This window comes from Giraffa tippelskirchi, chromosome 2, assembly GCF_054371585.1.
Source record: "Giraffa tippelskirchi isolate mGirTip1 chromosome 2, T2T-mGirTip1v1.2.pri, whole genome shotgun sequence".
NCBI classification, from domain to species: Eukaryota; Metazoa; Chordata; class Mammalia; order Artiodactyla; family Giraffidae; genus Giraffa; species Giraffa tippelskirchi.
The window spans coordinates 82,426,849-82,449,721 of NC_137276.1; the positions used below are offsets into that span (position 1 = coordinate 82,426,849).

The window sequence follows — 22,873 nt, forward strand, 5'->3', positions numbered from 1 at the left end:
AAGTTTTTCTCCCTTGAGTCACTGAAAATATAAGGTGAAAAATCTCATGTGTGAAAATCCAGATTTATAAAAAGCCCAAAAGTTAATTAGAAGGTGATTATTGGCATTATATGTTTTTCACCTTTCAATAAATATGGAAAGACAAGGAAGACATTCTTGGCGCTGTTGCTACTAGACTAAGAAAGACATACTAAGAAAGTCATCTCTAAAGTTACATCCATTTATTGGAAAACAAGGTTTACTTAACCCAATGTCAGTTTAAATATGAGTTTCAAAAACATGGCTAGCACAAATGAAAGGGTACATTTCCTGTTCAGGTGGTGAGTAATGAAGTCAGGGCCAACATTCATTCTTACATATTGGAAGATGACAGCTCTTGGTTCAGTAAGGAGGCATTGAGATGAAAGTTTAGCCTGTATACTGATAGTTTATTGAGACGTAGATTCAGGTCCCAGCTTCACCGGTTGTAATGTGGCTTGGGGAAAGACTGTTCTTTGGACTTCTGTTTCATTAGTGAGAGTGGCATGATAGTACTTGTTTTTTAAAAATATAGAGGATTTCTAGTAAAGGATAAATGAGGGTGATGTATACAAAATGATTTTAAAAGATACTAATGACCAAATAGGTGAAGTACACTTGAAAACAGGTATAAAGCTGGATGTGGGTATATGTCATAAAGTTATTCCTATAGAAAGATTTTCTGCTATAAAAAAACCTAATAGTATGCACATGCAAAAACATTTTTCTCCAGTCAATTTTAATTTGTTATGTATGCTAAGGAGAAGAAACTGAAGAGATGGATGGTCAAATCTATAGGAGACTCTTAGAAGCCATACTTACAAATATATCCCTGAAGAACAACTTAGACCATTTGTTGGCTGGGTAAGCTCTTACTTTTGACATGCTTTTGATATTTGTATTTCTGTGGCTTAGTATACTTCTCAGGGTTGGTTAACAGTTTTCCAGTATCCCTTTATAATACATTTCTTGCTTTGTCTATGTTCATTTAATTGTAAGTACTTAGTCAAGTGATTGTGGCAACAGAAAAAGAAGTAATTTCTCTTGTTTGTCTTATGTGCATATATGTGACATGCAGAGTTAATAGTGAAGATAAATTTGGGTTTTATTATATGTAATTTGTGGTTGTTTAAAATTTCCTCATACTAAGTGGACCAAAATGCAAAAAGCAATATATCACAGTTGGTAATCAGTAAATGTCATTAAGAAACTTAAACCACTAAGTAAAAGTAGTTGAGAGTCTCCCGTTTTCTTTTCTTACTGGAAGGGCAACTTGATACAGTGAAAAGAATGTAGTCATAGTAGTCAGAGAGTTGGACTATAAAGAAAGCTGAGCGCAGAAAAATTGATGCTTTTGAACTGTGGTGTTGGAGAAGACTCTTGAGAGTCCCTTGGACTGCAAGGAGATCTAGCCAGTCCATCCTAAAGGAAATTAGTCCTGGGTGTTCATTGGAAGGACTGATGTTGAAGCTGAAACTCCAATAGCTTGGCCACCTGATGCGAAGAGCTGACTCATTTGAAAAGACCCTGATGTTGGGAAAGATTGAGGGCAGGAGGAGAAGGGAACGACAGAGGATGAGATGGTTGGACGGCATCACTGACTCAGTGGACATGAGTTTGGGTAAACTCCAGGAGTTGGTGATGGACAGGGAGGCCTGGCGTGCTGCGATTCATGGGGTTGCAAAGAGTCGGACACGACTGAGATGAACTTAACAGAATAGGAGTCAGAAAAAAAGTGGAAGGGTTAGTTGCTCAGTCACTCTTTGTGACCCCACCTGGAATTCTCCGGGCCAGAATACTGGAGTGGGTTGCCATTTCCTTCTCCAGGTGATTTCCCAACCCTAGGGAGTCAACCTGGATCTCCTGCAGTGCAGGCAGATTCTTTATCATCTGCCACCAGGGAAGCCCAGACATAAGTTAAATCCTTCTTCTTATCACCTCCAGGCAAATAGAGTAGTAAGTTCTGAAGGTCAGGCTGTGTGGGTCTGGTTTTGTCATTGTGTATGGTTGGGCAGGTTCCTATTGTTTGTGCACCCTGCTCCCAAGTTGTCTTGTGAATTGAATGAGATTGAATATGCAAAGTACTGTTGAGAGCTTCACTGTGGACTCAGACAGGGATTGAAAGCTGTGCTCCACTTTTTATGATGTAATAGTGCTCACTAAGTATTGCCTCTTGTTACTGTTCTTGTTTAATCTCAGGCAAATTGTAAGACTTCTTAGTCTGAGTTTTTGTGTCTGTAAAATGGATCTAATTTTTACCCTGTGGAGGTCTGACAGAGATAATACATTCTAAAGCACGTAGTACGTAGTAGGTGTTCAATACATAGTAACTTGCATGCCTGCTAGTATTTGTTTTGTTTTGCAGCCTTCTTTTTGAAGAGTATATTTCATATAGTTCCCAGGACAAAATCGATTCTGATAAAGTATCTTTGCTTAATGAACAGTTTCTTCCACTTATCAGACTTTTAGAAAGCAGGTAAGCTCTGTGTGTGTGTGTGTGTGTGTGTGTGTGTGTGTTTGTGTGCACGCGCACTTACTAATGTGTATCTCTGGTTTTATAAAGAGATGATTTACAAGTTACTTAATATAGGGAAGGAATTATAAAGGGATTGTTTTTCTTTTCTACCTTTCAGGAAGGGACAATTATAGGATTTAAATATATTTGAAATATAAGAGGAAATAAAGGTTGTATGGGGGCTATGGAGAGTATAATTTTTTATATAGACTGTTGTTGAAATGGTTATAGTAACAAACTTGATCAATGTCATTTGGTTTTACATATTCCATTTGTCAAAAATTTAAGTCTTAATCTTGGTAATTTTAAAAAGTTCCATTTTTTTCTTTTATACCTAGGTGGTCTGTGTAGTTAATAACTTTATTAAGAATAATGAACTGACTCTTTAATTTCATCCCAGATACCCCAAAACATTAGATGCTGTATTAGAGGAACGCCTAAAGGAAATTACAGACCTGAAAAAGCAGGAGCTTTTCCACCAATTTATCTCTCTTTCTACAAGTGGAGGAAAGTATCAGGTAACTTTTCCTTCAGGGGATTTGTGACACAGATATTCATGGGATTAGCTGAAGAGCTTGGGAAGGAAATTTGCTACTTCACTCCTGTTTGAGAAGTTCCATGGAGAGGGAAGAATTACTCAGTTTGCCCTAGTTACCAGAAGTAAGACTCTGAGGCAGGAATTAAATAATTGCAGAAAGGTACAGTAATTTTTAAATAACTGAACCTGATGCTTATTTCAGGAAAAGTGTTGTTTGAAAATTTTATATCTAATGCTCATTAGCAGTCACCAAAAGATGGCCTAACTTAGATTTCTAGAGATCCTTATCTTTCTCCTGTATCTTCACTTCTTAGCATAGCTCCCACCAGCCACATGTGGCTATTTAAGTCATTGATGAGGAAAATGAAAATAGATTTTGTTGCATAATTATGTTAGGACTTCAGAAATTTTCTAGGGACAATTTGCCCCAAGTCTTTATACTAGAAGTTAAGACACTTATGTAGTTCTTATTGTTTGCCTTGAAAACAAATGTTATGAAGAGAAATGTGATTGTTTTGGTTTTTCTCTTCCATAATTAGGCTTTCATCTTTAGTGATATTTCATTTCCAGATCACAGGTTGATAGACTTCCTTCTTAGTCTAATTACATAAATAAATGAAGTTGTCAACAACTCCAATGTCACATCATTTTCTTAATAGATGAAATGCATTCTCTCTTCAGTGATCAATTTTTTTGCTATATATTTTCATTTAGGTGCTAATACCCAGTGGTTTATCTTAGGTGTTTTTCACCTTGCAATCAGATATACATAAAGAACACAGAATCACTTCATAAATTACTTCACTGATTTACACCTACATATAGGCACCAGTATACATGAAATCACAGCGTTCACAGTACAGATTTTTGTATCTGTTTACAAATCATAACTGTGTTTTGGAGGCAAAGATTTTGCTTTACTTTTTACTTTTGGTTTACTTTACATTTTACTTTCTGAAATCAGATGGTTATTGAATATGTCAGTGTGGTGTGGTTTTCTTTGGTTCTTCTTGATTATATGCTGCTCAGATTTAATGGTGAGATCATTTGCTAATTGTGATGAATCCTGTAGTTTTTAGCAGATTCTGATACCTCCTTGATGCTCAGTCTGAATCATCCTCTTGCTCCTGTGAGACTTCTGGCCATTAATCATCTGAAAAATGTCATGACAACACCAAAGGTTTGTGTCAAATAGCTTTCATTTGTGATGTTTTTATCCTTGTGATGAACAGTGTAATTCTAGAGTAAGAAATTGAAGTTACCACCTAGAATCAATATTGTTTCATTATAGAGGTAAACCTAATAAAGCAGATGCGAGTTCACTGGACAGAGATTTAGGACCATACATTCTGGAAGCCACCATTTTTAACCTGTATATGTCCTAGCTGGTAAAGAATCCACCTGCAATGCGAGAGACTTGGGTTCGATCCCCGAGTCCGATCCCTGGGTTGGGAAGATCCTCTAGAGAAGAGAAAGGCAACCCACTTCAGTATTCTGGCCTGGAGAATTCTATAGACTGTATAATCCATGGAGTCACAAAGAATCAGACACGACTGAGTGACTTTAACTTTCTTTCATGTCCTAGTAACAACTTGTTATCAATAGGTTTCCACATTGCAGATGATTAGGTTAGCTTTAATTGAGAGTTTTTCAAGCTGGGATTAGGGATGAATTTATAGAGGGTCACAAATTATATGAGTTTTCAGTTTTGAAGTTTGAATTTGACAGTCTTACTTAACATGAACATATTTGAGGATATCAGAATGATAGCTTTTGGAACTCTGGTCACAGTTTTGGTACCTGCCAGTCTCATTTGTGTTTAAAATTTTGATGAATCCAAATAGTAAGTACAGAAGCTAATGTAATTTGTAAATAAAGCTTTTATGCCAAAATAATATTTTGCAAAGACTTTGCAGTGATTCAACTAGAGCGGTGTTTTCCGAACTTTAGTCATTCAGCCACATTTTTTTGCTGTATTAGCTTACAACTGATGTTATTTTTTAGCTTCTTTTAAATGGCCTCACTGTTTTTTCACATAGCCTTGTTTGTTTGTTTCTTAAAATATGGTGGATTTGGGGCTTCCTTGGTGGCTCAGTGGTAAAGAATCTGCTTGCCAATGAAGGAGACTTGGGTTTGATCCCTGGGTTAGGAAGATCACCTGGGGAAGGAAATGACAACCCACTTCTATACTCTTGCCTGGGAAATCCCTTGGACAGAGGAGCCTTGAGGGCTGCAGGCCATGGGGTCACAAAGGAGTCAGACATGATTTACTGACTAAGCTACAACAACAATGGTTGATTTAAGTATTATATTTCTTTTTTTTTTTTTTTAACTTTTTATTTTGTTTTGGTGTATAGCTGATTAACCAACAATGTTGTAATAGTTTCAGGTACAGTATTGTATTTCATGTGAACAGCTTAGTCATTCAGTATTTTTATAGGTTATGCTTCATACAAAGTAAATATAAAATATTGACTATATTCCCTGTGCTGTGAATTAATTCCTTGTAACTTACATAGCTTTTACATCATGAGTTTGAAGTGCTAATTGTATGTACATTTTATTATAGTTAGTACAGTTGGAAATAAGAATGTTCATCTATGTAATATCTAAAATCACATCATGCTCTACCACTTGCATATTTGGGAAATTTTTGGACTAGAGAAAAACAGTAACAGAAACTCATTTCTCCATAGCATATAGCAGTGTAAACAGGCTGAACTCTAAACTTGTGTCGTGGCTATTACAACCAGATTCATATTGCACGTAGAATTTAATTTCAGCTAATCATAATTACTGCTTTAAAATTATTCATGATTTTTTTTTTAGTCTTTTAGCTTTTGACTTACAATTTTATAAATATTTTTTAAATGTTCTATTTTATATTTTTAAAGAGTTATACTTACTTTTTAAAAATGGTTGATGTACTAATATTTGAAAAATACTGCTTTGCTTGATTCATTCCTGATCTGGTACAAATTATGTTTCTTTCATAAATTGCTGGTAGATTTGTCTTACTGACTTGTTGGATAAGTAAACTCAGTGAATACTGTTCTTTGTTGTAATAGGAAGATTTCAGTGAGTAGAATAAGAAAGGAGTTCCTGAAATCTCCTAATATTCTTGAAGTCATTCTCATCCTTCTTTTACTCTTAATCCAGTCCTACCCTGGATTTGTTAGTTTTTCAGTGAAGGGCAGTGTATACGTACGTTCAACTTACAGGCTTAAGTACTGTAATTGCAGTTAATGTCTGTCTTTGCATGCGTTGATTTCCGTTCACTTCTCCATTAATGTCTGGACACAGGTTCTGTTCTCAAATTCCAGATTGAGCTGTTGGGTTACTTGTTAGCTTTTGAGGAAAATTTCACATTATACTTTGACTTAGTTTTGTGGGTTTTAAGGATTTTACTTTTTCTCTCCCAACCTTCCCTTCTGATCTACATTTTTCTTCTTTAGGATTATTTACTTTTTTTTTTTCACCACCTACAGGCAGAGCTATATTCAGTTGGGTTAGGAGTCTTATATTTTTGTTGTGAATGATTTTATGTTTTATTTTCTTTCGTAATTTAAAAGAAAGATAATGAACTTTTTTTGGCAAAGTGTATGTCATCAGTGCATGTCATCATCCTTATAAAAACTTTGAAAATTAATATGCTTAATTTTAACACTACTGATGTCTAAGGCACTGTTTTAAGCATTGATATGTATTATTTGATCCTGTAGCAACCTTTTGATGGAGGTACTGTTATTAGCCCTGTGTTATAGATGAGAATAATGAGGCCTAGGAAGGTTAAGTAACTTACTCAAGATCTCATAGCTTGTCCAGTGGTAGAGCTAGGATTTCAACCTAGACATTCTGGTTCTGTAATCTCTGCACTCCCAATATGTAGGTTTTCTCTCATTTTAACAAAATAAAAATTGCATTTCAATTACACGTGTTATATTTTCAGTGGAAACTGGAAAAAGTTTGTACCAAACAATTATTCATCTAAAAAAGACTTCTAGAGATTGCCTAGTTCAATGAAAATTCAATTCACGGGTGCTGAGTTTTGAGCGCACCAGGGGCAGCAAAGCCTGTGTTCCTTGACTGGAATTCTGGAATGCATTTCATAAAAACATACTCCTTTCTAATTTAAAGTCTCGAGATTTTAGCAACAACTAAATTAATGTTTTCTCCCTATTGTTCAGGAGAGTATCGATGAGTCTTTCATAAAAGAAGCTATTTTAACCCGATTAGATGATGACAGTATGGATGTTGTTTTGTCAGCTATAAGTGCTTTTGAGGTGAGTAACTTTGTTGTTAATTGAAGTGCATGTTTTGCTTGTAAATATTTACTTGCCTTTCTCACATGAATCACCTCTAGGCAGGAATATATTTGTAAATTATTCATTTTTTGGACATATGTTCTGTTGAGATCAAGACTTTTAATTGGGGGGAGCACATAGGAGTAATTAGATTACACAGCTTTATATATCTGGAAGTTCTTTTAAAAAGGAAAAGTGCTTTTTATTAATAGTAAATTCTTGAGGTTCATGGGAAATTGGCTCCTGAGTGCCGCTTTTGAGAAGCTGTTCACATACAACTTTCAAATTATGTTGGGATTCTTGGGAGATAAATTATTTTTTGGGGGGTGGGGGAGATAAATTCTTTCTAATTCATAATTTTTTTAAAGTTTAATAAGCACCATATTTGAAGCAAGTAAAAATTTACTCATGGGTATTTTTTTCTCTCTAGATTTTCAAACAACACTTTAGTTCAGAAGTAACAGTTTCACATCTGCTGAATCTCTTTCGAAAAGCAGAACTTGCAAAAAATACGGGATGGTAAGTGTTTATATCTCCTCTTAAAAATAAATTAGTGAAATTCTTGTATTAAGTTCACTTTTATTTGGGTTTGTATGGGTCATAACATTCCCTGTGTTTGAAATTTTTCTTAATAAAATGGAAAAAGAAATATAATGTATGACATAATGCTAAGATCTGGGAAGTAGGATGGGAGGCAACTTTAATTTTTTACTTTATATAATTTTGTGGGGTCTTTTTTTTTTACAAGAATAATATAATACTTTATAACTAAAAACAAATACAAATACATTAAACAAAAAATAGACTCAGAGGCACATGACACTTTCTGTAATATCTGATGAGCTTTTATTATTTCATTTTTGGCACCTACGCTTTTTACATGGAAAACTGACTAAGCTCTTTAGAGAATGAAAGCGTGTCTTACAAGTTTTTATATCCTATGTAGTTGAACAGAACATAATATCTGTTCAGATATTATTTTTTGAACTTAAGAGTGAATCTTGGATTTCTAGTGGAGTTGAGACATAGTATAGTGTGATCTATGTTTTATGTTATAATTAATGATCTCTCAAAAAAAAAATGGGCTTCCCTTGTGGCTCAGCTGGTAAAGAATCTGCCTGCGATGTGAGAGACCTGGGTTCGATCCCTGGGTTGAGAAGATCCCCAGAAGGGAAGGACTACCCACTCCAGTATTGTGGCCTGGAGAATTCCATGGACTAAGTCCATGGGGTCACAAAGAGTCGGACATGGCTGAGCAACTTTCACTTTCAAAAAAACTGATTTGACAGAATTGATTTAAAATTCATGTCCCAAATAACCCCTTTGTTAGCATGGATTTTAAGTGATGTTTTGATGTTTCTTAGTAATGTATTTAGTAAAGAGACCAGGATAGTGTCGGTTGAGCTGGGAAAGTATAACGATGAATCTTTGTTGAACTGAAGTCTCTAATGGGTCTCAACCAAATGTGTTTATGTATCTTTTAGGTACAAGGTACTTGAGATAGCAGCAGACATACTGATTAAAGAGGAAATACTGGGTGAAAATGATCAGTTGTCAAATCAGGTGGTGGTACATCTGTTGCCATTTATGGTCATCAACAGTGACGATATGGAATCTGCTGAGATGAAAATGGCTGTTTATTTATCAAAATCAGGAATTTGCTCTTTGCATCCTTTATTAAGAGGCTGGAAAGAAGGTAAGAGATGAAGTTGTTTTTTCAGAAAAAGTGAACAAGTGACACTTTAAAGAAAGAAGATAATGACAATTAAAAATGGGCGCTGATTGTCATTTGAAATTATGTTACATACCAGCAAGATTTTTAAAAATTTTTGCTAATATGAAAAGTATATTTTGAAAAGGAAGCTCACCCACTGATGAATTCTAAACTGTATGAAAAGAAAAATAAAAAACAATCCTTCACAAGAAGATTGTAAAACTTTTGCCTAAATTCCTTACTCTGCGTTCAAGTGAATGTTGGTGACATAAGAGCCCCTGGTGTTCGATTCTTATATATACTTTTTTTTTTTTTTTAAACAGCTCTTGAAAATGTGATTAAAAGCACAAAGTCAGAAGAACTAATTGGTGTAGCAAATCAGAAGATGATTGAGTTGCTGGCTGACAATATAAATTCAGGGAATCCCTCTTCAATGTTAAAGATGGTAGGTACACTATTGAAGTCCACCCCCTGGGTTTCCTTCTCAGAATCTTTCTGGATTCTCAGCAGTTACTTAACTAGATTCTTCTTTTTTTTAAAATAACTTTTCCATTCTTGAGTACTTTGTTTTGTTTTAAATATATATAGTGTTATTTAGTGTATCTTGCAGGTTGTTGGAAATCTTTAACATTTTGGAGAATTTATTTCATCGTGGTTGTTTATTGGACCAGAGGGAATATAATGTAATGTATACTTTTTAACCTTTTTTCCTCTCATTTAAAATATTAAAGTCATGTTTTTCTTAAAAGAGCAAAATATAATCTAAAAGAGGAGAAATTTTCTTTTGCCTTAGTAAGTAAACCTTTTAAAAACATAAAAACATAAAAACATTTATCTGGTTGGTAGGTGCAATTATGTTCATTATTATTTCTGAAATTATTTTTATAATTACTCAGAAGTCAATGCTTATTACTTTTTTAAGGTTTTATATTTATCATCTCTGAATATAGAACAGATGATACCTAGATAGGCAGAGGTTGAGAAAATTGTTTTTATGCAAACTGAGAGCCACCATTAATGGATTTTTTGTTTATATTTCAAGGTGGAGGATTTAATAGGTGTTGGAGAGAAGGAGTCCTTTAGCTTGAAGCAGAAAGTGACTTTTCACGTAGTCATGGCTGTGCTTGTCTCCTGTTGTTCGTCTTTGAAAGAAACTCACTTTCCATTTGCAACGAGAGTCTTCAGTTTGTTGCAGAAAAAAATAAAGAAGCTTGAAAGTGTCATTACTACAGTGGTAAGTAAGGAGTGCCGAGTCTCTGGAGAGTCCAATGTTGAGACCGCTTTGTCTATCAGTCACAGCAGAACTGAAAATTGGAGACTGAGATGCTAAGTCTTTGGATTCTAGGAGTAGAATATGAAGTGGCCTTTTGTAGTAGTAGGTAGTGAATTAGGCGTTCTCTGCCTTTTGCAGGAAATGTAATCGAGTCATGGGATTTCAGGTTTGCGGTGTTTGTGTCTGATAATTGACTCTACTCTGTGTAATCTCTATTGGGCCATTTTCCGAGTTATACTTAACTACATCTAGTGATAAGGAATTCACTAGATACATTACTGTTGGAATAATATTGTTTTGTTCTGTTGTTTACTAAAATAGATCTTCTGTATTATTTTTATTTGGATTTTGCAAGCATATTATTATCTTTGACAGTCTTACATATTGAAATTTTTACCTACTACCACACCTTGAGGTTACAGATTTTTTTCTTTTAATATCTGCCATAAATAGCATCTTATAGTAGCGTCATTTTTATTTGTTGGGTTCCTTGTTGTAGGAGTTGCTCAACAAATCTCATCTTTTTCACATTCACTTACACGCTAATGATTTTATAAGTTCTATCGCAAGAGAGTTCCAGAAAAACATCTATTTCTGCTTTATTGACTATGCCAAAGCCTTTGTGTAGATCACAATAAACTGTGGAAAATTCTGAAAGAGGTGGGAATACAAGACCATCTGACCTGTCTCTTGAGAAACCTGTATGCAGGTCAGGAAGCAACAGTTAGAACTGGACGTGGAACAACAGACTGGTTCCAAATAGGAAAAGGAGTATGTCAAGGCTGTATATTGTCACCCTGCTTATTTAACTTATATGCAGAGTACATCGTGAGAAACGCTGGGCTGGAAGAAACACAAGCTGGAATCAAGATTGCCGGGAGAAATATCAATAACCTCAGATATGCAGATGACACCACCCTTACGGCAGAAAGTGAGGAACAACTAAAGAGCCTCTTGATGAAAGTGAAAGAGTAGAGTGAAAAAGTTGGCTTAAAGCTCAATGTTCAGAAAACTAAGATCATGGCATCAGGTCCCATCACTTCATGGGAAATAGATGGGGAAACAGTGGAAACAGTGTCAGACTTTATTTTTTTGGGCTCCAAAATCACTGCTGATGATGCTTGCAGCCATGAAATTAAAAGACGCTTACTCCTTGGAAGGAAGATTATGGCCAACCTAGATAGCATATTTAAAAGCAGAGACATTACTTTGCCAACAAAGGTCCGTCTAGTCAAGGCTATGGTTTTTCCAGTGGTCATGTATGGATGTGAGAGTTGGACGGTGAAGAAAGCTGAGCGCCAAAGAATTGATGCTTTTGAACTGTGGTGTTGGAGAAGACTCTTGAGAGTCCCTTGGACTGCAAGGAGATCCAATCAATCCATCCTAAAGGAGATCAATCCTGGATGTTCATTGGAAGGACTGATGTTGAAGCTGAAACTCCAGTACTTTGGTCACCTCATGCGAAGAGTTGACTCATTGGAAAAGACCCTGATGCTGGGTAGGATTGGGGGCAGGAGGAGAAGGGGACGACAGAGGATGAGATGGTTGGATGGCATCACTGACTCGATGGACATGGGTTTGGGTAGACTCCAGGAATTGGTGATGGACAGAGAGGCCTGGCGTGCTGCAATTCATGAGGTCGCAAAGAGTCGGACACGACTGAGCGACTGAACTGAACTGATCACAACCATTATAGCTGAGTTTTTGTAAACTTAAATGAATCTTCATATTTTAAAAAAGTGGCTCAGGGAATTCCCTGGTATTGTACTGGCTAGGACTCCTCACTTTCACTGCTATGGCCCAGGTTCAATCCCTGATCAGGGAGCTAAGATCGCACAAGCCATGAGGCTCAGCCAAAAATAAAAAATAAAAAGTAGTTCAGATGAGCCCTTCTTAACTTCTTTATTTTTTTGAATGTGTGGTGACCTGGACTCTACTTGTTCTCAGTGGTAAAATGTGGACAAATTGAACATTTTATTAATGGATAGATAACATGTTGTTTTATATCTGATACCCTTTCTGAAAGTTTTGAGCATCTTTTTGGCTGTAGTAGCACATTGAGCTGGTGAAATCCACCACCAGAGCCGTTATCTTGAAAGTCTGGCTTTGGGTTATTTTACTTCCAAGTTATTACTCTGCACTTGCCTTGCAGAGTCTCATTTGTCATTTTCCTGTACCGCTTCTCATGCTTCCTGTTGGCATTTTAGTGTAATTTCTATGCACCTTAACTTTATGCTTCTTGTTTAGAATCATCTGCAAATCTGGGGATTTGACCCTGTATTAATAACCTTCTTCAGATCAACAGTAAAAGTGTGAAATGAGAAGTCTTCAAGGATCTCTTGGAAATTCAGTTCCTTATCTTCTGTTTAGAAACATGCCTACCCTTTATTTGATAAGCATAATTAACATGAATAACATTTGATTTAGGTATGAGTTTTAAAAAAACACAGATAAAATGAAGCCACGCTGAACTTATTTGTGTCTTTTCTTGTGAATAGTGGTGGTTAGACCTCTTAAAAAATCTGATTAAAACAACTAATCTCCCTACCCAAATACATGTATAGACAAAATTTTGCAAATTACACAATTGTACAGCCATCGCAGTCCATCTCTATAACTCATGTTCAGGACACCTTTGAATTAGTGCTGTTTTTGTTTTGCTTTAATATTTCAGGAAATCTCTTCAGAATGGCATTTTGAGCTGATGATGGACAGAGGGATACCATTGGAGCTGTGGGCACATTACGTAAAACAGCTCAAAACTGCCCAGCGGATTGCCGTGGAGGACTCAGTTTTACTCTTGTTTTCACTGAAAAATTTTATTCATACTCTAAAGGCTCCTAAATCTTTTCCTAAAGGTAGGACAAACCGTAAATCCCTTGAGTGTGATACTGTGGAAAACCGAAGTATTGATTCTACAGTGTTCTTTGTCTGGAATGAAAAGTTCCCAGCAGTGTATTCACATAAGCTTATGTGCCATTTCCCGTTCTCTTCACGTCCCCGTAGATGATCCGTGGTGGAATCCCGAACGGCTGCAGGAAGACAGCAGAGACTACCTGCGTCTGCTCATCGGGCTCTTTGAGATGGTTCTCAGTGGTGCTGATGCCATTCACTTTCGGGTTCTGATGAAACTTTTCATAAAGGTACCAGGTCATCTTTTTCAGACGTATACTTCCCTTGAAGATATTATAGATTATTTCAGTTTGGGTAGTTTTTAATGAAAAAGAAAGCAGACCTTTAAACAGTGAAGTGCATGATGATGGAGGCAGGCTGATAAAGCTGTGCTGAATCATGACAGCAGTCTGTAGGTTGGACAGAGACTGACATTGCTGCCGGCCTCCTAATGTATTAGTCCTGCTCAGGTGTTTAATAATCACAACAGCCCAGTGTATCTGGCTGACTAATGCCATTACCAAAGAGAAACTGTGGTTCAAAGAGGCAATTTAGGATGTGCAGCACCATTCAGCGGAGAGATTTCATCACAGCACCATGACTTCCGTGCTGCCAGGCCCAGTGGTCAGTTCTTTATCCTGTCTTAACCTCTAAACAGCGTCTGACACAGTTGACAGGGGTCACTCCGCCCTTAAAGTACTTCCTCAGTGAGGCTTCCTAACATCATTCTTGTCTGGGTTGTCTGGTTGGTGACCTCATCCTTTTCATTGTTTAAGCCCAAAATTATAGAGAAGTCCTCTGAATACCACTGCCAATAAGTCCTCTGAACTCTTCTACATCCTTCCCAGTGGGTTAAAGTACCCAGCAGAGATGAATTTTAAGTGACTAGACAAAGCACAACATTTCAGTAAATTGTCTTTTGTAATTGTACACTAGTGGAAAGATTTGGAACCAACTTACTTGAGTAAAGGGCTTCCCTGGTGGCTCAGATGGTAAAGAATCTGCCTGCAATGCGGGAGACCCAGGTTCGATCCCTGGGTCGGAAAGATCCCGTGGAGAAGGGAATGGCTGCCCACTCCACTCCACTCTCTCTTGCCTGGAGAGTCCCATGGACAGAGGAGCCTGGCGGGCTACAGTCCATGGGGTTGCAAAGAGTCAGACACAACTGAGTGACTAACACTTTAAATACTATTTGAGTAAAATTAACTTTACTGTCTTTTTTTTTTTTTTTTAGGTACATTTAGAAGATGTTTTTCAGTTATTCAGGTTCTTTTCTGTTTTATGGACCTATGGTTCTAGCCTTTCGGATCCACTCAACTGCAGAGTGACAGTAGCGCTGCAGACACAAGCTCTTTATGTGGGCTGTGCCATGCTCTCTTCTCAGAAGGCTCAGTGTAAACATCAGCTGGCATCTGCATCTTCTCCAGGTACTACAAGTAGCCTTGTCCTGTTCTGTCATGACCAGCTGGTGATGCTTTCTCTGTGTGAGGTGTATGAAGGTTGTGGTTTGGAGAATTTGTTTTTATTAGTGTGAGTGCACACCCTCTCTCTTTGTAGGAGTGTGTGTGTGTGTGTGTGTGTGTGTGTATTTGTGTATATGTAGACTGTTTCTGGTTACTTTTATATTGCTTTTAAGTTCTAAATGTCAATTGCAAAATCTTGCCAAAACAGATAACAAAAATGGTAGGTGATTAATTTTGGGTTTTTACTATCCAGCTGTTCATTTTTTGAATATTAACAGGGCTATCTGGGGAAACCAAACCATCTCAATACAATTCAGCATTTAACTGATTGATTATATAAAATTGGTCTCCATTCAGGCAACCTTTCTGGATTTCTCTCTTTTATCTGGTATAAAGCAATTTTCATGTTGGGCACTCAGTACTGAAACAGCCAAAAATAAAACTTATGTTTTTAATAAGTGAAATTGTAAATTTTGCAAAACATGCAGAATTTCATAAAGTTGATGAATATGATTTTGAGAAGTGGATTGACTTATAAAGTTATTGACAAATGAGAGGATCTGGCAGAATCAGACCCTATAGTGACTGAAGGTGAGAAAGTTGATGAGGATGATGGTATCATTTTAGTATGAAAGGAAGAAGAGTTGCCCGTGGGAAATTTGAACATGCTCTTGATTTTGTCTTCCAAAATCACTCTTTATAAGTGGTCTATGAAAGCAAAGTGAATGATCCTACATTTTCCTCGAACAATTTCTCAATGTTTTATTAGCTCCTTGAAAGAGGACATAATTATGATTGTAATCAAAATTTTGTTATATGTGAGACAGATAAAATTTTAAGTTTTACTTACAAAGTAAATCCCATGAATGTAATTCTTTTTCCACTGCTTACTGTAAAATTGCAGTCCTCTTTTTAAATGGATTTACTTTTTTTTTTTAATTTATGTTTTGGCTCTCTGGATCTTCATTGTTGCATGCAGGCTTTCTCGAATTGTGATGAGCAGGGGCTACTGTAGTTTTGACGCATAGGCTTCTCATTGTGGTGGCTTTTCTTGTTGAGGCGCACAGGCTCCAGGGTGCGCCGGCTTCAGTAGATGTGGCGCACAGGCTTAGTTGCCTCGTGGCATGTGGAGTCTTCTCAGACCAGGGGTCGAACCCATGTCCTCTGTATTGGCATGTCCCCTGTATTGTTCTGGACCACCAGAAAGTCCTGAATTTACTTTTAAGAATATGTATTTAGGTTTTTTGGATGTGAACTTCCTGCACATTTCATAAACTTTTTCATTGAATACATTGTAAGCATCTTTCTATATTAATATATAAATTATATATTTTTTAAATGTCTGCAGAATATTGTATATGGAGATATACCATATTTTATGAAAATAGTTATCCACTGTTAAACTTGTGAGTTTTTTTTTTGTTGTTGTTTTTTTTAATTTTGCTCGCTCCCCCGGGCTGGGGCCCCGCGGCCTGCGCCCCGCCCGCCCAGCAGCCACCGACCCCCCCCACACCTAAACTTGTGAGTTTTAAAAAAAAAGTCACAAGTAGTTAGATTTTCTAGTTAGGTATGAAATGTGCTATCCTTTAGCATCAAAGGCAGTGGTTTCTGAGGGCCATATCTCTTTGTAGGCAGCATGACAAAGGACCTAACTTTTCCTGTGGTATTGCAGCAAGATGAACTCCCTTCATACTCCTGCTGCTTTGCTTTCTGTCACCTCCCCCTTCCTAAGGTACTTTTGCATTTATGCTCCCTAGACGTGTCACAGGACTGTTAAAAACAGGAGAGGTGCGTTCCATTCTGCTTGAAAGCTCAAGGACCACTAGCATCGCCCAGGCCCAGATAGAGGGCGCTTACTCATTGCATCTGTCCTCAGACCACTCCACTGTGAGTTTGCAGCGAGCTCCTGCTGCTGCTAAGTCGCTTCTTTCGTGTCCGACTCTGTGCGACCCCGTAGACGACAGCCCACCAGGCTCCTCTGTCCCTAGGATTCTCCAGGCAAGAATACTGGAGTGGGTTGCCATTTCCTTCTCCAACGCATGCATGCATGCTAAGTTGCTTAAGTCGTGTCCAACTCTGTGTGACCCTATGGACAGCAGCCCACCAGGCTCCTCTGTCCCCAGGATGCTCTAGGCAAGAATACTGGAGTGGGTTGCCATTTCCTTCTCTCCAGTGAGCTTCTAGCCATACCTTATCCATAAGGAGTGCTGGCTGGTGTTTGTTTTCATATAATTAGAAAAAACATGATGTTGTTTAAAAGAAAAAGGATTTGCAATATTAAAACAGTATGGTATAGTTGTGTGAGTTAACTTTCTGTCAGTGGCTTGGGAATCGAACCACCGTTTATTACTCTTTGTGAAGTATTCCAGCTCAGGCTCACATAGAGCAAATCTTTACGGAATGAATAAGCATTTAACATTTGTAAGCTGGAGGCTGCTGTTGGTTTGATATGCTCTATCAGTATAGTAAGTTTATAAGTATAAAAGCAAAACTCAAGTATTTTTTCAACTTTTATGTAAAGTAGGCTATTTTAAATCTAAGTAAAATTAGTTAGTTGAATGAAGTCACATAGATTTTTAAATGGAAAGACATTCCTAAAAGCTGATTGTTTTAAATAACGTAGTTTTGACTTTATCTTGGGTTCCAGTTTCTTACTTGAACATAGTAACCATAGTATTTAGTGCTTTGAATTTGTTTCTGAATTTCAATTTTTCTGGAAGATCTGCCCCCACTAGACTGGGAATTTTAGCAAATAAGATACCTGGGCCTGAGGCTGCCCTTTGTGTGAATTCAACTTTTCAGCTGTTCATTTGTAGCTTTATTTTATAAATTAATTTTCTGGAGAGAAAGTCTAGCTTTTATATGACCTCAGGAAGGTATGAACGCTTGTCATACTGTTTCTTGGCATTCCAGAAGTAGTATATTTAGAATGGATCATTTCTAGCAAGATAAAAATCACCAGAATTTGCCCCAGTAAATAGCATGGAATAAAGCATAAATAACTAACTACTATAAAAGGAATTTAGTTCTCTTTATCCCAGAGACTTCTCTTTCAAAAAACCCTGATTCAGTTGCTTTCACAGATTCATTTTACCAGATCCTTGAAGCCAGTTTGTTTCAATGCCGTTGAGCTGGGTAGGGCATATAATGAAGGAAAGCTTCCCGATTCTTTGTTTAAAACCAGCACAACATACTGACAGACAAAAGGTGATGGGTGCTTTGAATAACAATGCAACAATTCTAAATAAAATATTTGTTGGGTCCAGGAGCATTATTTTAGAAAATAAACATTTCCCCAGAGTTCATTGCAGCAATACAAAATTGGTTCAAAACTAGGAACTCTATTATGTAATTGGCTAGAGAAAACTCATAATCATGTCCAAAGATCTGAAAAGGCATGAGATGAAAATCAGTAACTATTCCTAATTAAGTGACAGCAGAATGGGAGTAACGTGATGAAAATACTTCTCAAATCAGAAGCTAGTATTTTTGCCACATAATTGGGGAAACAAAAACATTCTTGTTAAATTCATCATTTTTATCGAACATGGTTCTAGTTGGCAGAAATAGATGCCTTTCAAATACTAGTGAGATGTATGAAGGATAAAGCTGACATCCCAGATCTTGGGGTTCTTAGGTTGACTATTAAACAGGACATCTGGCTAGTCATTTGGAAATATTAAAGAAGTTTGACTCCAGCCTTATTCCTTAGACAAACATGTCAGCTGAACTAAAGATTGCACATTGAAAAGAAAACTTAGCTTTAGTGTTAGAAAATGTGGAGTACATATGATCACTATCTAAATATAGAGGTAGATACTTTTTAAAGAGAGCACCTTTATAAGCAACATATAAAACTAGAAGAAAGATTCTTCTATAAAGCTGTAAAGTTTTCACGTCAAAAAGAATGTGAAAGCAAACATCAATTCAGGACAAAATATCTGCCAAGCCTGATGCACGAGCGGGTTATTTCCTCTGCACACTTGCCCAGGGGTGTATGTACAGGGCATTTGTTGCAGCGGTTTTAATGCCAAAAGACTAGAAACAATCTAAATTTTTACTAGTAAGGTACCAGTTTTTAAAAACATGGACAACACAATCTAGCATTTGTGTACAATTTTGAAAGGATATTTAGTTTAGATATGTATGTATCAATACTGGTATGGAAAACACTCCCAGTATACATTGAGATGTGATAGCACCTGTGCAGAACAGGACGTGTGTGCTCTGGTCTCATGTATTTTCAGACAAGCACACCAGTATACATCTAGTGTTTCTCTAGGGTAGTGAACAAATAATTAAACAGTGACTTTGGAGAGGGGGTTTGAGCTGGACGAAAACTTTCATCATGTACCTCTTGGTACTGTTGAAATGTTATTCTGTATCATTGTTTTCAATTGTTACTTAAATGTTTTTCCCTTTGGTTTCAGTGGTGATATCTCTACTCATTAATCTGGGTAGCCACATAAAAGAAGTGCGCAGGGCTGCCATTCACTGTCTCCAGGCCCTCAGTGGAGTGGCGTCACAGTTTCATCTGGTCATAGATCACGTGGTTCCTAAAGCAGAGGAGATCACCTCAGACGCCACCTACGTTGTTCAGGTGAACTCAGTGGCAGAGAAGATAGAGTGTGTGCAGACCATTTTGGACACGTGAGCCATTCTCGCCTTGGTTGATGTTCTGCTTTGCAGGGCATTTGATCGGCTAAGTCATTGAATTTAGAAATTGATATGTCAGTATCTGCACATCCTTGTCCCCTAATCTTAAAAAGATAGCAATATCATGTTGCATTTCTGCTATCTTGACACTGGCTAAAAGGCCAGTGTTGTGGTAAGCTACCAGATGGGTAGTGATACCATTTCCTATTCAGGTTTCAAGGGGAAATGAAAAATCGTGAGCTGTGTCGCATCATTTGGGAAAACATCTTCCCTGAGTAGCACGTGGAGCCAGTTTTCTTTTTTGTATCCTAGGATTTGGCAACTTTATTTGAGGAACTGCAGAGTGAAAAGAAGCTGAAATCTCATCAGAAGTTATCTGAAACTTTGAAAAACCTCCTTTATTGTGTATATAGTTGCCCATCTTATATTGCAAAAGATTTGATGAAAATACTTCAGGACATCAACAGTGAGGTACGTGTAATTTAACTGGGCTATATCCATTCCAGGTGATGTTACTGAAGATTATTTTAACTAGTCACGTGTGCACAAGACTGTGTGAGAGTTGTATATATACACACTCAGGTGTGAATACTTTCATATTAAAGTGAGAGAGAGAAGAGCTGAGGTGGAGGGAAAAGATACAGGGTACAAAAAACAAGCAGTAGTGCATTTCGTTCCATTTTAAAATTGTGTGTTATCCCTGTCTCATCATTGACTTGATGTTAAATGAATTTTAGAATCACAGGGAAAACCAGTGACAGTGCATTGATGAAAAACAGTGTGTTTATTCTCAGGTGAAAATCCTCCACAAAATAATAATATTTGAACATAAAAGTCTATTCACATTTCAAAATTGTTTCTCTTTTTAAAAATATACATTTCTGTACATTTCTGGAGGGGTGAGGGGGAAAACCAGAGCTTTCTCTATGGTTCCAGGGAAGCCCTTGTTACAAAAGAAAGGTTTATGAACCACTTGTGTGATGGTTTGTGCTGATAAGCAAGAGAAAACTGCTTCTTATCCTTGTGTTCCAAAAACTTCTCTGGACCTTACCAATCTTGGGACTTGACTGCAAGTTGGAGAAGTAAAAGAGGGGTAGTGTTGTTTAGTCTCTAGGTCATATCTGACTCTCTTGTGACCCTGTGGACTGTAGCCTACCAGGATCCTCTGTCCATGGGATTTCCCAGACAGGAATACTGGAGTGGGTTGCCATTTCCTTCTCCAGGGGATCTTTCCAACCCAGGGATCAAACCTGAGTCTCCTGCATTGACAGATGAATTCTTTACCACTGAGCCAGTAGTGAAGCACAAAAGAGGGATAAAATGAAGTAAAAGCCTTTTCATTATATTGTCCTGGTGCAAGAAAACAGATGGCCTGTGTCAGCTCTGTGTCATTCCTGGTATAGTTTAAACTAGGAATTGACAATCTTGTTCTATAAAGCAGTGGTCCCCAAGCTTCTTGGCACCAGGGACTGGTTTTGTGGAAGACAGTTTTTCCACAGAAGGAGTGGCAGGATGGTTTTGGGATAATTCAAGCGCATTACTTTTATTGTGCACTCTGTTTTGTGGCCATCTTGGGATATTCCGCCTTGACTTTAAGGTTAGGGTTCATGCTCCTGTGAGAATCTAATGCCACTGCTGATCTGACTGTAGGAGAAATTCAGGCGGTAAAGCAAGTGATGGGGAGCAGCTGTAAATACAGATGAAGCTTCGCTCACTCATCTGCTGCTTACCTCCTACTGTGTGGCCCAGTTTCTAATGGGCCACAGGCCAGCACCGGTCCACAACCCCGGGGTTAGGGATCCCTGCTGTAAAGGACCAAATAATAAATATTTTAGGCCCTGTGACTGTACAGACTCTTGTTGCAGATGCTCTGCCCTGCCATCATATTGCCAAAGCAGCCTCAGACAGTATATAGACAGAAGAGCATGCCTGTGATTTTCAACAAAATTTAAAGAAACAGATGGTCCTCTGAACGTGTCCTGCAAGCCATAATTTGCTGGCTCCTGCTTTAGTTATTGAAGACTTCACATATATAATTTGAATTAATATTAATTTTACCAAGATGGAAATGTTCTGTGGAAAAGCTTAATTTTATATTTGTAGTCTAAAACTTCAGTTTGTATTTCCTGCTTTTAGAAAGTCTTAGAATGCCCACAGATTATTACTGCTGAAAGATTCAGAGCTTTTGATTATTACAGACTGAACTGTCATGAGGGACCTGGGTGCCTTAGTTGGATTAATAGCTATCCTTGTGTCTAAGAGATCATTACTGTTGGTTTTTTTCTTCTGTGCTAAGCTTCTAGTCTTACAACATATCTTTGGATGTTTTTGTACAGCAAGCAAAAACTTATATCAGTATAAATAACTATTTACTAATAAATTTTCCAAACTTTAGCTGGTGCTTTCTCAACTGTTGCCAATGATTGAACAACTTTTAGAAAAGAGCCAGAAGGAGCCCACAGCTGTTCTGAAAGATGAGGCCATTGCCCTGCATCTCACTCTGGGAAAATATAATGAATATTCAGCTACCCTTTTACATAAGGACCCGAAGAGTCTAGATATATTTATAAAAGCTGTGCATACAACAAAGGGACTTTGCACAGGAATGCCAACCATTCAGATTACAGCTCTCGAAAAGGTCAGTGATTTCTTTCAGAGATTAAAGCATGTTAAGCTTTTGAAAATTTGTAATGTTTTACTTCGAGAAGAGAAAATGGTCTGAACATGTTTCAAAGGAATATGATATATTTGACCCATTTTGCAAAACTGGATAATGTACATGAGTCATTTAAACTGACAAAATGGGGACCAATTTCACATTGTAACACAATGATAGATACATCATTTTTAGAATTCATGTTTGTTCATTGATCTCAATTGCCTTTTTTCTGCCTCTAGATTACGAAGCCATTTTTCGCAGCTATAACAGATGAAAAGGTTCAGCAGAAGCTTTTGTGCATGTTGTTTGATTTATTGGTAAACTGTAAGAACTCACATTGTTCTCAGACTGTTAGCAGTGTTTTCAAAGGGGTAAGTTGCAAACTTGTCATTTGTTTATTAATATTTATTCTCTTCCAAGTAATGCCATGTTTAAGCCTTCTCCCTTTTGTAATTCCTTTAGGAAGTCAGATATTCCCATTAGCTAGAATCATAGAAAAGTAGGTCATAGAGAAGCGCAAAATCAAAGTTGTAAGTCCTCACTATTACTTTTATGGTATGAAATACTTAGTTTTGAATGTTAGGGTGTGTGTTAGTTTAGGTGTTACTTACCTCCTAGGCAAGAACAGGAAGGAACAGTGACTTGATGTTCAGCAGGGTCACGGGTTATTCTACTTAAGTTGTTTAATGACACAGAATGGAATTGAGAATCTGCTCATTGGTTTATATGTATATTGAAACCTAGCTGTAGATCTGAATAACTACCTAATTACCCTGTGTGTTGCTTTGTTGTGCTTTTTAGGGAAACTTTCTTTCACAAAAGTACATAATAGCATAGTGAA

The 22,873-nt window shown here is 37.2% G+C and overlaps 1 protein-coding gene across 4 annotated transcripts in view; it reads left to right on the top strand.

Annotated features, from left to right (window-relative positions):
• The window catches only part of HEATR1 (HEAT repeat containing 1), a 50,911-nt gene that overhangs the window by 7,922 nt on the left and 20,116 nt on the right, over positions 1 to 22,873 (top strand). For all 4 annotated transcript variants that reach the window (XR_014076608.1, XM_081569355.1, XM_081569356.1 and 1 more), the window contains exons 9-24: positions 780 to 882; positions 2,384 to 2,494; positions 2,934 to 3,051; positions 4,144 to 4,251; positions 7,259 to 7,354; positions 7,806 to 7,894; positions 8,860 to 9,071; positions 9,413 to 9,534; positions 10,132 to 10,323; positions 13,037 to 13,220; positions 13,369 to 13,505; positions 14,489 to 14,681; positions 19,148 to 19,317; positions 19,686 to 19,844; positions 21,769 to 22,011; positions 22,272 to 22,403. Coding sequence is in view for 3 of the 4 variants with exons in the window: in XM_081569355.1 (XP_081425481.1) it covers positions 780 to 882; positions 2,384 to 2,494; positions 2,934 to 3,051; positions 4,144 to 4,251; positions 7,259 to 7,354; positions 7,806 to 7,894; positions 8,860 to 9,071; positions 9,413 to 9,534; positions 10,132 to 10,323; positions 13,037 to 13,220; positions 13,369 to 13,505; positions 14,489 to 14,681; positions 19,148 to 19,317; positions 19,686 to 19,844; positions 21,769 to 22,011; positions 22,272 to 22,403 (2,369 nt within the window). In the remaining variant the exon portion in view is untranslated. The remainder of the gene's footprint in view (positions 1 to 779; positions 883 to 2,383; positions 2,495 to 2,933; positions 3,052 to 4,143; positions 4,252 to 7,258; positions 7,355 to 7,805; positions 7,895 to 8,859; positions 9,072 to 9,412; positions 9,535 to 10,131; positions 10,324 to 13,036; positions 13,221 to 13,368; positions 13,506 to 14,488; positions 14,682 to 19,147; positions 19,318 to 19,685; positions 19,845 to 21,768; positions 22,012 to 22,271; positions 22,404 to 22,873) is intronic.